Here is a 13,328-nt window from a genome sequence, read left to right as displayed (position 1 = left end):
TGAAGAATAAGGAGAAGCTCCGACCTTCTAGGGTGGAGGAGTGACCCGGGAGCCCTTGATTGGTCCTGCCCAGGAGGGAAGGGCTGCCCTATTTGGAGGGAGGTAGTGAGGCCCCCTCCCCCGCGGCTATATAGCCGAGTGGTGGCCTGGGGAAGGTGTTCCTGAGAAGTGCTGGCTCCAGGCTCCAGAGGCCACAGAAGCAGACTACAAGGTATGTGGCGGGGGTTTCCCAGACCCAGCGGTGGCTTGTGACTTTCCTTCCTGCTGTGTCCGGTCCCAGGCAGGGACTATGAGCACCTCATTCCCAGCTGCCTCTGCATTCCTATACTCCAGTGTACTGGGAAATGCCACTTCAAGGCTAACAGGCTGGAATTTCATTTCTGCTTTTAAGCTCTTGTCTGTGAAAACTAAGGCCTGTCTCAAGGAAGTTGTGCATATATATATATGGACTTCTTTGGGAAAAGTGTGGTTTGAGTTCACTGTGATTGGTGGGGGAGACTTGATGCTTTAGCCACCCTATGGCTGAGACAGGCAGTCCCCAGAAGGATGGGGCAGTGAGGCCCCTTGCATCCTTCACAGGTGACAGGGTGTGCTCTTAGGCTGGGGTGGGCGTGGGTCTTCTTCTGTTTTTAGATGAGTACCAGTGTCACCCAGAGGCAAACAGTCTAGCAGGAACATGGGGCCTGCCTGGGGTGCCGCAGTGAGTCGTGGAGGCATTGCCGGCTCCGGCACTCCAGGGACCCATAGTGAGCCTTCATGTAGGTGACAGCCCTGTTGGGATCTGTGTCCTGGCGAACACAGACAAAGGCCCTGGCGCTAGAGCTCTCTGATGCTGGCCGTCAGGGTAGATGTCCACAGTGGCCACCATAGCTCCAGGAGCTAGAACTGGTGACGATGGGGAGTGGGGAGATCGCCCGAGGTCAGCAGCTCTTCGGACACCCAGGGGCGGTGACCTTGACAGTCTCCCAGGGCTTGCTCGAAGCCCCTCGCTGCGTCATCTATACGCCTGCGCTGCTATGCTGAACTCCCAGCATCCCTCTCCTCTAAAGCAGCAGCGCACATTCCTACTGCTGTGGCCCTTTACCGCAGTTCATGTTGTGGTGACCCCCCCTAACAGTATGTCATTGCTACTCCATAACTGTGATTCTGCTACTGTTATGAATTGTAATTAAATCTCTGATGTGCAGAATATCTGATATGCCACCCCAGGAAAGAGCTGCAACCCACAGGTTGAGAACCACGGCTCTGATGTCTCGTGAAGTCCCTCAACAGCCCTGGTTTCTGTTGCTTTAGGAGCCATCACTGCCCCCAGAAACACAAACCATTAGCAGCGCCTGGCCCTGAGTTCCCAAGCAGTAGGACACAGTTAGTGGTGTGTGTCCTCGGAATCGACACAGACTTGGAGCTGGCCACTCACCGCAGTGCAGCTTTGGGCAAATTGCTCGGCGTCTCTGAACCGCAGAACAGCCCTTATAAAAATAGGACGAAAGGACTTTCCCCTTGTGAGAATTAGACCAAACCACAGAAGGGCTTGATGTAGTAGCTGACATTTAATAAGCGTGTGATTAAAAGCTATTAGGATGAGCGGAGGGCACACTGTCCCCTGGGTGAGACTGGGAACATGAGGGTGAGGCTGGAGGCTGGGACTGCTGGCTGCATGTCCACCCTCCTTTTCCCCTCCAGCGTGGCCTCCTCCTCTCACTGGCCTCTTTAGAATCAGCAGCCAGTTTCACAGAGTAGACATGTGTCGGGAACAGTGCCAGCTCAGGGCAATAGAAAGCAAGGAAGACTGAAGATGCAGCCTAGATCAGGCCCTTTGATTCCAGCTCTTACTCCCAGAACTCATTGACTGGGAAACACAATGGACTGTCTCCACTGTGCCTCTGTTTGCCTGTGCACAGTCAGCAGCTTTATAATCGCAGGGTGCAGCTTCTCATCCACCCCAGACAGCCGAGGTCAGACCAAGCGGAGTAATCCCTGGCCAGAACAAAGAAGGCCCGTATTGGGTTGGCCTTGGGCAGCCTCTGTGTGGGTCATCATCATGCTCTGAGGATCGTTTAAAATCTGTCCCTGGGGAGAAGGTGACAGCTCAGCCTTTCCCTTGTAGATTCTCGCACCATGAAGAGCCGTCTGGTCACGTGGGGGTTGGCCGTCCTCTGCATGCTGCTTGCTAGCCACCTCTCCATGGCCAAGGGGAGGGGCATAAAGCACAGGTTCAAGTGGAACCGGAAGGCCCTCCCTAGCAGCGGCCAGATCACTGAGGCCCGGGTGGCCGAGAACCGCCCAGGAACCTTCATCAAGCAAGGCCGGAAGCTGAACATCGACCTCGGAGCGGAGGGCAACAGGTACTACGAGGCCAACTACTGGCAGTTCCCGGATGGGATCTACTATGAAGGCTGCTCTGATGCCAACGTGACCAAGGAGATGCTAGTGGCCAGCTGCATCAACGCCACCCAGGCGGCCAACCAGGCTGAGTTCTCCCTGGAGAAGCTGGAGAGCAAGCTCCACCAGCGAGTCCTGTGGCGGCTAATCAAAGAGATCTGCTCCACCAAGCGCTGCGAGTTCTGGCTGGAAAGGGGCGCGGCCCTGCGGGTCGCCGTGGATCAGCCAGCGATGGTCTGCCTCCTGGGCTTCATCTGGTTCTTTGTGAAATAAGCCGCAACGAGGTGAGCTGGTGGGCAGAGGTGGACAGAGGTAGCCCAACTCTCCCTCTCTAGCCCCGAGTGTCCTGAAAGCAGCACGTAATTCATGGCGCTTCAAAAGTCCCTCCCAAGTACTCCCTTCACCCCATGTGTTTGATAAGGTGTTTCAGTGCCCCCCATGGCCACCCTTGTGGGACCTGCCTTGTTCCTGCCTTTGTGGCTAAACTAAATGGTAAACCAATTAAAGAACACAAGAACTCTGCTGTGCACTCTAGCTGACTTCCCAGTTCTTGGGGAGAGGCAGGACACTGAGGTTCACACTTCTTGAGTCCCTCTCCAGGACAGTTAGGAAGCAGCAGAGCCCGGGTTCTGTCTCCCCTCAGGTGTTCTGCTCTGTGTAGATCAGTTCAGGTCTCACACAGGTCCAAGTGCATCCTATGTGCAGAGGAAATGTGGAGTCAAACCCTGACAAGCCCTGAACAACAACTGTGTGCCTTGATACCATGAGACTAAAATATAGCAAAAGTTAAAGCAGACATGACACTAGACAAAGGCTCAGAAACCAGACTGTAGGGAAATTTGACACTTGCCTCTCAGAGAGCAATGTCAGGGCAGGGTGTGGGATCTAGATTCTGCTTCACAAAGTCTGCTGTTTGCTGTTCCAGTCCCTGCAAACACCTGCAGAGTTAAGAAAACCCTTGTAGGTGACACGTTTTCATCTTTGTTTCTTATTTCTTTGTTTTGTTTTTCTAGATGGGACTTTCCATATGTAGCCCAGGTTGGCCTCAAACTCATGATCTTCTGGCCTCCGCCTCCTGAATGCTGAGATTACAGACAAGCCATCAAGCCCAGATGTGTGTTGACTTCTGATGTCCCCTGGCCCTGTGTGTTTTTAGGTATCCTCTGAGCATCTCTAATATGCTTCCTTTCGACAGAGTTCTCCACAATCACTATTGGTTTTTTTTAAAACCACTTCAATAACCTCTGTGAATTATTTAATACTACAAAAATATAATTACTGGCCAAAAAGCCTAAGGGAAATGACATCTTTGGAGAGACGCAATAAAGAATCATTGTCTGCCATCACAAGAACTGATATAGCACTTGAATTTAAATATATGTATAAATATGGATATTACTTAATTTTTTAAAAGCAAATCTAATCTTTTAAGGTTCTTCCACAGGCTCTCCTCCCCTTTCAGGGTCACCAGGAGCTGCTGAGCCGTATCTGGAGATAACTGCTGCTGGGCGCATTCTCTTTTGAAAGGAGCATCTGCCAGGGGGCTCGGGGATGTCACAGGGTTTATCCACAACATTTCAGAACATGAGTGCTGATAAACCGTACCCCATGTGCCTCATGGGCCGGGTTCCCACTGCTATCGCTTCTTCCCAAGGACACCTCTGGGAGGCTTCACATGGTAAAGGGACATGAGGCAGGACAGCCCAAGGACACACAGCCTTCCACTGGAACTCTCACCCCTGGACAGACAGCGCAGAGAAGTCAGCCTGCCGCCAGCAGGACACGCCTCCGCAATCTGCTGTCTCCTCATCCTACACCAGAGAGCAGGGGAGAAGCCCAGAACACAGTGCATTCCTTGCATGCCAGTTCAAATATAAGGCGATAAAGAAAGAACGGTTCTTGCATGGTGATGTTGGTGTTCCGGCTCCCAGCTCAAGGCTTAGTTACCAGCGAAAACAAAGCTGTTAGCAACTTCATCCTGGTGTGAAAATGCTTAGGCTGAACGTAGTCCATGCTCCATGATTATTACTGTGTCCCCCTGTATCATTGGTCATCACACCCAGTGAACCTAACTGTGACAGCAGACGAATGTCCATGTGGTGATTTGACTGTTTACTTACTTAATTTTTATCTGAGATGATCTTGCTCTTACAGATCAGAAGGAGGGCATTTGAGTCTGGCTTTGGCTCGGCCAGGAGTTTAACAGGTGCCCATTAAGAAAAGGGCCCTGTGAGGCACTTCTAAGTTATTCTAAAAGTTGTGGCTTGACAACAAACACATTTCCCCCAGCCATTGCTTTCGTATCCTTTCCAAGCGTTCCCAAGTTCAGACACCTAGGCTGTAGAACTGCCCAGCAAACTGGCAGCAGAGTGAAAAGCAGCTGCATCTCCAGCACACAATTAGCTCAGTGCTGTTTCCACTTCTCCTGACTGCCCATATGCAGAAATCCCAAATGCAGGTGTATAGATTTGCAACCCTGCTACAGGGCGCTGGATACCTTAGAGCTTTGCTTAACTTCACGTGGTGCCTTCTGTCCATTTTTGGAATGACTTTTGTTTTCTTGTTTCTCCAGCCCCTCCTCTGCCTTAGGACGAGATCTGTGTTTAAATGTAAAGACAAGAGTTCCTATTTTGCTTAGTTGCAACCTTTAAAAATATTACAATCATGTGTGGTGTTTGTTCCTCCGCAGCTTGCCTTCCCACTTAATGGCATCCATCAGTCTCTCAGGACCAGTGTCTAACTAGCTAACATGTCCTTTTAGAGGACTGAAATGCTCCTCAGTGTAGACGTGCTGTGACTGACTTGAATAATTCCCTTGTTGAGACGCCTTCAGGTTGTTCTTATCTTGCAAACAATAAACACCTTTACACAGACAGCCAGAGTGCCTGGTGCTTTTAGTTTTGCGGGGCAGATTTGCTACCACAGAATCCCTAGAACAAAGCAGATCTGTAACTCGGACTTTACCAGGATCCCCGGCTGAATGGAGACAGAGCTGGTGACGTGCTCTCTCTCCCAGCAGCATGGCAGCATGAGAATGATCCCTTTGAAGTGTGAGAAGCTGATGCCCACTTCTTCCAACAGTGCTTATGCATCTGCTCTCCTCAGCAGAGTCCTGAAGGACCCTGGGGACCATGCAGATAGTCCAAACCATCAACATTATCTAGTCCAGACTCAGTCCTGAGCTCAAACCTTGTGGAAGAGAAACTTGAGGACCTTCCACTCAGAGGGCAGTGTCTGCAGACTCCGTGCCCCCAGCCAGAGGGGACTCCTGGGGTAAAGACTGATCGACTCAGTAAGACTGTCTGTGCCAGTCCTGCATCCCAGTAAAGATGCTCCAGATTACAAGGCTCAGTAGGAACACCGTGGAGGGAGCCCTGTCACAGCCACAGCCTCCTCTCAGCTTAGGCAAATGACTAGCATCTCTCTGACGCCCCTGGTGCCAGACATGATGCAGAAGGCCCCTGCCAGACTGCAGACACTCCACCTCTGGGCCTTGTGACATGTACCCCAGAAGTGGTTGTGACACTCCCTATCGCAAGCTTCCTAACAGCCAGTAACTGGCTTGGGTGGTTGCTCCTTGAGTCAGGGGCCTAGAGATCGCACAGGCTCTATCCAGCACTCTTCTCCACTGTGTAAGCCTAGACAGGCATTCCCTAATGCGCCTGGGTATTCCACATGGCACAGTCTGGGCTCTACCAGGGTCTGTACTGAAACACTAGCAGAAGGTCTGACATGCCCAAAGGCAGACAACATTGTAGCGTGACACACTTGCCAGGAGAATGATCCAGAAGATCATTGACACTGACACTGATGTGTCATTGTGACCAGTTCTAGCACCCCTCCCCAGAAGCTTAGACACAGCTCTGTTGAAGAGCAGATCTGTTGACAAGCCTGGCCAGGCCAGCATGCTTGCTCTTCCTGCCCCAAGGCTAGCGCAGGGCTCTCTTCAGTTGCTCACTGCTAGCAGAGATCCACTTCAACTGCTCACCCACATTTCTTAGTAGAAGGCAAAAGATCAGACCAGCCTGCCAGTGGGAATGCAGGACTTTGTTGATAGGAATAAGTCAGGCCTTCCTGGAACAGTGGGAGCAAGCTACTGTGCTTTGAGACATCTCTAAGCCCATCCTAAACTGTGCAAAGAAGGTCCCAAAGAAATACTCATCTGGTCCCTTAGCAAATAAGAAGCATTACTTAAGACTGGGGTCTTGAAAGAGTGCCACCTTTGAGCAGGAATAGGTGCCAAGAATAACCAAGGTTTGATCCTCTGCACCCCAGAGCCCGGAAGGTAACATACAAGCACTGAACCAGACAGATGGGTAGGAGAAGTGGTTTGTCTGATATTGTGCTGGAAGCTTCAGAGCAGAGCAAACCACATGAGCTGACCACTCCGCATCCATAAACACCCATAGGTGCCCCTCCAAATTGTGCACCTTCCAGTACTCAGTTGACACCACTTTCCCCAAGATGCCTTCCCTCGGCCCGCTGACCTGGGGATTCCCAGATTCTATTTTGGTGTTAATCCTTGTGTGGACGTGTTGCATTCTTAAACAATGTGGATTGTTTTAACTCCAGCCGACTTGGTCAAAAGCCATGGAAGGAAATTGGCAGGAGACAGAAAGGAACCAGAGGAAGCCGGAAACAATCGGGTCAGGGCCAGAGGTACTAACCTGCGCAGCTGGTCTCCCTGGAGAGAGGGAAAGTGCGGTGTCGGGGAAAGGTGAAGGGCAGTGGAGCCAGCACCCATGGGTGCCAGGGAAGAAGTCCAGACTCCTGCTCATCAGAGAGGAAGCGAGTACTGGGACTCACCAAGGGACAGTTCCCTCCCCCACACAACCCCTACGGACAGAACAGTTCAGCACCTTGGAGAGGGATTTTAAGGCCTTAGCAGAGAACAACACTGGGTCAAGGTGACAGCTGTTATCAGTGTGTGATGCCAGGATTTCCAAGCTCATATTTAAGCTTCCTACATTTTTAGCTGGCTTTTTTTTTTTTCTTTACAATACCTAGCACTCAAGAACAAAAAAAGAATGGGGTATAAGTTAATGGGAGAGCATAAGCCCAGAATCCACAAGGCCCTATTTCAACCCACAGAAGAAAATAGAGAAAAAGAAACAAAACAAAAAAAAAAAAAAAATGGGGGGGAAAACCCAAAAGCTTGAATAAGCTAAAGCATGTTCTGGGTGTCTGGAGAGACGTCACAGCGGTCAAGCTCACTGGCTGTTCTCAGACGAGCTGGGTTCCACTCAGCGCTCACATCACGGCTCACAACTGTGCGCCTCCAGCTCCAGCAGATCTGACACCGTCTCTGTCCTCTGCAGGGGGGGGCACACACACTGTTCACAAACACACATGCAAGCAAAACACCCGTACACATAAACTACAATACAAAAAAACAAACCAAAATCAAAGCCGTGTTTTCCCCTCTGCCTTCCTGTGAACAGGAGGCAAAGTGTTGGTAGCCCTCACCCTTTGACGGACTTAGAACGAGCGAAGGGTGGAGGCCTCGCCCAGCCCTCACTCTTGTTAGCAGCCATTTCTGGCTTTCTTCGATTTCTGAGCAGAGTCAAAGGCATGCTCCTGGCTGAACTTGGTGTTCCCTGTCATTTTGGTCCTCTTGTCTCAGAGGATGCCCGCCTGTGCAGACAGATGCTCCCAGAAATGTAGCTGTGGGCACAGCTGGCCTCCATCATTTTCAAGGCCATCGGCCCTCTGCCTTGGCAGATGGATCTTACTTAGGTCAGGTAACTTTTTCTCTGGGAACCAGCACAATTCCTCACTTAGTATCAGTGACTCAGATGATGCCCACTTTGGCCTCACCCTGGGGTTCAGCGAGCTCACCATGTCTTTATCCCATTTTCATATCTATAAACTCTGCCCAGATCCGGAGCTCCTACGCTGTGCTGGGCCACGGCGGTGGAGGATGGAGACGCCATCCCTACATGTGTAAGCAGAGGTGTGTTCGCATGTCGTTTGGGGGTGGGAGGGTGCCATCGGTCACTTTCTGTGGTGTAAATGGCGACATGGCCAGATTTAAAGAGCCGGCCTGACATTACTAAATGGAGGCTGTGAGCAGCTCAGCCAGATGGATGAAAGGATGCCCCTCAGCCAGCTGGAGACGCAGCACTAGGTGGGCAGAGGAGAGATACAGCACGTGCTATGTTGGATTTTGGGATAATTTGGAAGTGACTATGGACTTTTTTAACATGCCCAATAGTCCACCGGGCTGGTCAGACATGGCCATGAGCGAATCATCATCACCAGCTTCCTGTGTTCGCAGCCTGATGGAGACACAAGACACTGCCAGCTCAACCTAAATGTCCTCAGGTGTCGCTCAGTGGCAGAGGAGAGGAGAGAGGGATGGAGGGTGGGGTCCAAGGTTTTCTTCAGCAGCTACTCATTGGATGTCTTGCTCATGGAGGATGCTGGTGAGAGGGAAATATCGAAGCTGTGGGAAAGTGGAGGCCATGGCCAGGCTTGCATTTCAGGAGATGACTCCAGACACCGTGGGCATTGGCTGGAGACCTTCAGAGACAGGCTGAGCTGAGTCTGGAGCACACTGAATGTGGGGTGTCCCACTAGGGCCATTGGGTGCTGGAGCCCAGGGTTCCTCCAGCTCCAGGATCCTGCTCAGGCCTCAGTGCGCCAGTTCAGCAGCCCCTGGCTGGCTTTTCCAGGCTCAGCATCTCCCAGTCCTACCGCACAGGGAATCACTTTGGCATTTTCAGAACACCTGTCCAGGGGGTGTCCATGTGAGACCTAAGAGGGATGGCTTGTGTTTTCCGCCTGAATTTTGCTGGAATGGGGTGCCATAGTGAAAGCCCCAAAGAGCTTAAGCCTGTGTCCCACAGTGAGGGACCCTGTACTCACAGGGTCTGACGTGTGGCTATGGGAGCTCAGGGTGGGGGCTTTCAGCTGCCCCGTGAGTGATCAGAGGTAAGGCCTGAGCACAGTCCAGCAAAAGGAAGGCATGGGACCACGAGGACAGGCTCCTCTACAGAAGAGCACATGCTCGGGGAAGGAGCAATGCGTTCTGTACACCCTGCTCTGCTGATGTGAGTCCAGCGGAGACTGAGTGGAGAATGGTGAGAAATGAACCGGAGAGCAGATAGCAGGACACAGTGCGCCTCCTCTTCAGACCAGCATGAACCCAGAAAAGCGGCCCACACTGGCCCCATGCCACTCTTGGAAATTGGGCGGGCCCGGCCCCAGACACAGAGTGAGGGGACCCACTGTACAGAATCTTCAGCAGGCCAATAGCTTGTCACTCTGGAAAAATGACCTGGACTCCTTAATTCCATGTGTGATAAGGGCCATTAACAAATAAAGGGGCTTCCGGTATTAAATAAAACATTTTTAGAGTCTGGAGGAAGTGAAGACTTCCCTACAGAAGTGATTCCACAATGCCACGTCTGAGGAACAGGTCAGCCAGCTTCTGAAGCTCTGGAATACCAGCATCCTTCCCACCCACAGGTAACACCGGCCTCATTAGTTACTCTTTTAGTTGCTGCGACAGAAGGCCTGAGAAATGCAGCATAAGAGGGAAAAGGCTCATTTGGGATCACAGAAGGCATTGTCTACCTTTCTACTTAGATAGGAAGGCGTCCAGGAAACCCACAACTCTGAAGACTGGGAAGGTGTCCCAACAGAAGGGCATCCTGCGACACGGGAGCCCAGGAACCACACAGCTCTGAGAGGAAGCCTCCTCAGCAGAGGTGCTGCAGCTCCCAAGAGAGGTTTCCCCAACCTCAGCTAAACTGAAGAGCTCAGAAGCCCCAGCCTTCTCCTTCTTCACTTCTTTTCTGTGCTTCTTGGCTTCTTTTGATGGGAGAGTCACACCAAACAGCAAATCTTTCTCACTTTCTTGCTCTCTCTCTTACGGAATGCTTCACAAACTTGTGTGTCATCATTGCGCAGGGGCCATGCTAATCTTTGTATCATTCCAACTTTAGTATATGTGCTGCTGAGGCGGCCACAGCTCTTAAAAGAGATGAACAAACCTAGGGGAGGAGGGGGGAATCCTGGAGTAGCTGCCTCTATTCTCAGGAGAAAACAGCAGAGAACTTCGAAAACACAGCCTTTAGATGAGATCTTTTAGGAGGCAGAGCTTTCTAGGGCAGAGACTTCCAGAGGGAAGACTGGTGGGATTTTAACTCCTGAGCTTGGGAGAGTTTAGGGATTGGTGGGATTTTGTTCAGACTTTTCACCTAAAATTAGCATAAATCTAGGAGAGGTCCCACTGAGGGTCTGGATATGGCTGTTGTGACAGAGGCTGGAAATGCCATTATAACAGCCAGAGAGGTGTGGAGAGGCCTATTAACTCATGCCTCAAGGGGTTCAAACAGACTTGAACTCTAAGCTAAACAAAACAACTTTCCTTAACTAAACTACAGCTAAGGGGTCAGATTCCCGGTTCTGGTCCCTGGCTGGCGGCAATGCCAGACCATGTGAAGCATCCTGCTCCAGGGGAACTGCTAGTTTATACATTGTTGCCACTGAGGTGGCCGTGGAGCTCACAGACAAGTTTCAGCTGGACACACCTCCTTCTCCCTGAGTTCCCTGTCAGCAGCAGCCGTAACTGAGGCAGCAGATGCTGCTGTTTCCTCTGTGGCTTCAGCTTCTCAGTTTCTCCAGGCATCTGATTTCAGGTCCCTGGGCTGTGGAGATTTAGCCTCAGCAGCTCTGGAGTCCTGAGGTGTTGCTGTCCAGAAGTGTAGAGAGGCCAGCAGCACAGCCTAGAGATCAGAGTACCCCTTTCAGGGACTACAGGGGATAGCACCCAGGGGAGCTGAGGAGAGGGCACCCAGGGAAAGATGTAGGGGGAGCACAGAGTCAAAACTTGAAGCAGCCCAGCCTGGATGCTGGAGCTCTTCAGGCAGGGGCCTGGGCCCTTTCTTGCAAAATATACAAAGTTTACAACGTATGCCAAGTTTACAAAGGGAGTCCACATGAGCCTGCATGAATAGCCAACAGGTACAGCACAGGAGCCCGAGTCTGGGTCACACTGCATCTGTAGTTACGAAGCAGAAAGATGAAAGCTGGCGCTCTGTTCCCATGATGGTTTGAATGAGACTGGACCCCATAGGCTCACAGCTTTGAATGCTTGGGTTCCCAGTCAGTAGAACTATTTGGGAAGGATTAGGAGGTGTGGCCTTGTCAGAGGAGGTGTGTCACTGGGGGCAGCTTGGAGGTTTCAAAAGACTCACCATTCCCAGTCTGTCTCTGTCTGTTTGTCTGTCTCTCTCCTACTTGCAGATCAAAATGTGAGCTCTCCACTGTTCCTGCTACCATGCCTTTGCTCACACATCATGGCTAGGCCCCTTAAGCTGTAAACCCAAATTAAACACCTTCTTTATCAGTTGCCAAGGCCATAGTCTCTTATCACAACAACAGAAAAATAACCAAGACAGCTTACTTTCTCCTTGTATTTAGTTCAAGACTCCAACCCACTGAACGGGGCTGCCCACGGTTAAGGTGGTTCTTCTCACCTTGATTAACCTAACCTAGATAATTCCTCACATGCATGCCAGAGGGGTGTCTCCTAGATGACTCTTCATCCTGTCACATTAATAATCAACATTAATAACCCCACCAGGCATGCTTTAGGCATTCATTTTTTAACTGCAAATTATGCACCATAGCTCAGCCTAAAGGTCTTATAAAGCATATGCTGAAAATGCCTGACAGCATTTAACCTGAAATCTAGGGCAACTGCTTTTTTAAAAAAGATGTTATTCTTAACATAAGACTCTATAAATGTGCATCAACCAGGTGATGAGAGTAGTTTCATCTTCTAATTATAGAGAAGGTTCACGGAAAATTGCTTCCCGGCTCACACTGAGAATGTGCAAGGTGGAGGAAAAGATGGCTGCACCCAGGCTCCCCCTTCCAGAGCCACAGCTCAGGTCTATGAGATGCACAGGACATCCCAGGTGTGAGGGCTTGCTGGGGAGCACAGGCCATCGGGGAGCCCCTCCCCTGCAGTCAGTCCCTGAGTCAGCACAGGTCCTCTGCCACAGAGACTCGTGCCCATCCTACAGCTTCCTGCAGAGGACTATTCATCTGGCCTGGCCATACCCTGTACCCAGAATCCTCCCTCCTGCTTCAAAACCAGCAAAGCTCGTCTCTGAGGTCACAGCGTCCTTACCTTTACCAGTAGGCTATGCTGTACTGTCTAGCTGCTGGCCTTGTTCCCTCTCCCGAACGGACTGGGGATCCATGGACAAGAATCCTGCTCCTTCCACATCACTGCACACCTGACACAGAGCTAAGCACCTCGGGCCGGTGAATGAATGAACGAGTGGAGGAATGGATGAGTCAGTGAAAGAATGAATGCACTGTGGAGGCCACATTTCTTGCTTCTTATTACTCTCATGCCCACGTAGGAGATTCTGTTATGTATGTCGTTGCCATAGCAACATTTTTGAAAGGAGCTCAAGGTCTGGTATGAATTTCTTTCCCTTCTCATTCACACGAAAGTCCAATATCTCCAGGATTTAAGTGCACCCTAAAGAGTACGCAGCTTTTGGAGAGAAATATGAGTATTTATGAGAACACCTTTTCTTCAGAAACAACTCAAGCAGAGTCTACAGGGAAAACACAATAAATTGATATCACATTTATTCAAAACATCCTTTCAGGGACCCACCATGCACAGCCCAAGACTCCTCCAATAAGTTCAGGTAGTAGCCTAAACGAAGCCTGCCTGGCTCTCCAGGCTTGCAAGAACCCAGCCCATGCCTCAGGACACACTGCCAGGCTCCTCTAGGCCCTTTCCCCACCCTACACTTAATGCAGGATCAGGGTCACAAAGAAACATGTCTGTTCGGGAATGTGCATGCATTTCTCTTCTTCTTGTTGGGACTGAACATGAAGGGGTGGGGGTGGGGACAGGGGGTTAAGATGCAATCTCACTGTGTAGCCCAGGCTGGCCTCAAACTTGTGGCGGT

General features: G+C 50.9%; 1 protein-coding gene and 1 non-coding gene across 2 annotated transcripts; one reads left to right on the top strand and one right to left on the bottom strand.

The window, feature by feature from the left end:
• The first annotated feature begins 2,118 nt into the window (after positions 1-2,118).
• Prnd (prion like protein doppel) lies at positions 2,119-2,660 on the top strand. The gene has a single exon (XM_055605010.1). The coding sequence runs from the start codon at positions 2,119-2,121 to the stop codon at positions 2,653-2,655; it is 537 nt and encodes a 178-aa protein (XP_055460985.1). The 3' UTR covers positions 2,656-2,660.
• Positions 2,661-10,251: 7,591 nt separating this feature from the next.
• Positions 10,252-10,355, bottom strand: LOC129675430 (U6 spliceosomal RNA). The gene has a single exon (XR_008719933.1). It is a non-coding gene; the product is annotated as a U6 spliceosomal RNA (small nuclear RNA).
• Positions 10,356-13,328: the final 2,973 nt, after the last annotated feature.

The sequence above is a fragment of the Psammomys obesus genome, unplaced genomic scaffold (genome assembly GCF_907164565.1).
Source record: "Psammomys obesus unplaced genomic scaffold, mPsaObe1.curated_primary_1811, whole genome shotgun sequence".
NCBI lineage: Eukaryota > Metazoa > Chordata > Mammalia > Rodentia > Muridae > Psammomys > Psammomys obesus.
Note: the sequence above shows the minus strand (reverse complement) of the source record. Positions and strands in the feature narration are given on the sequence as shown.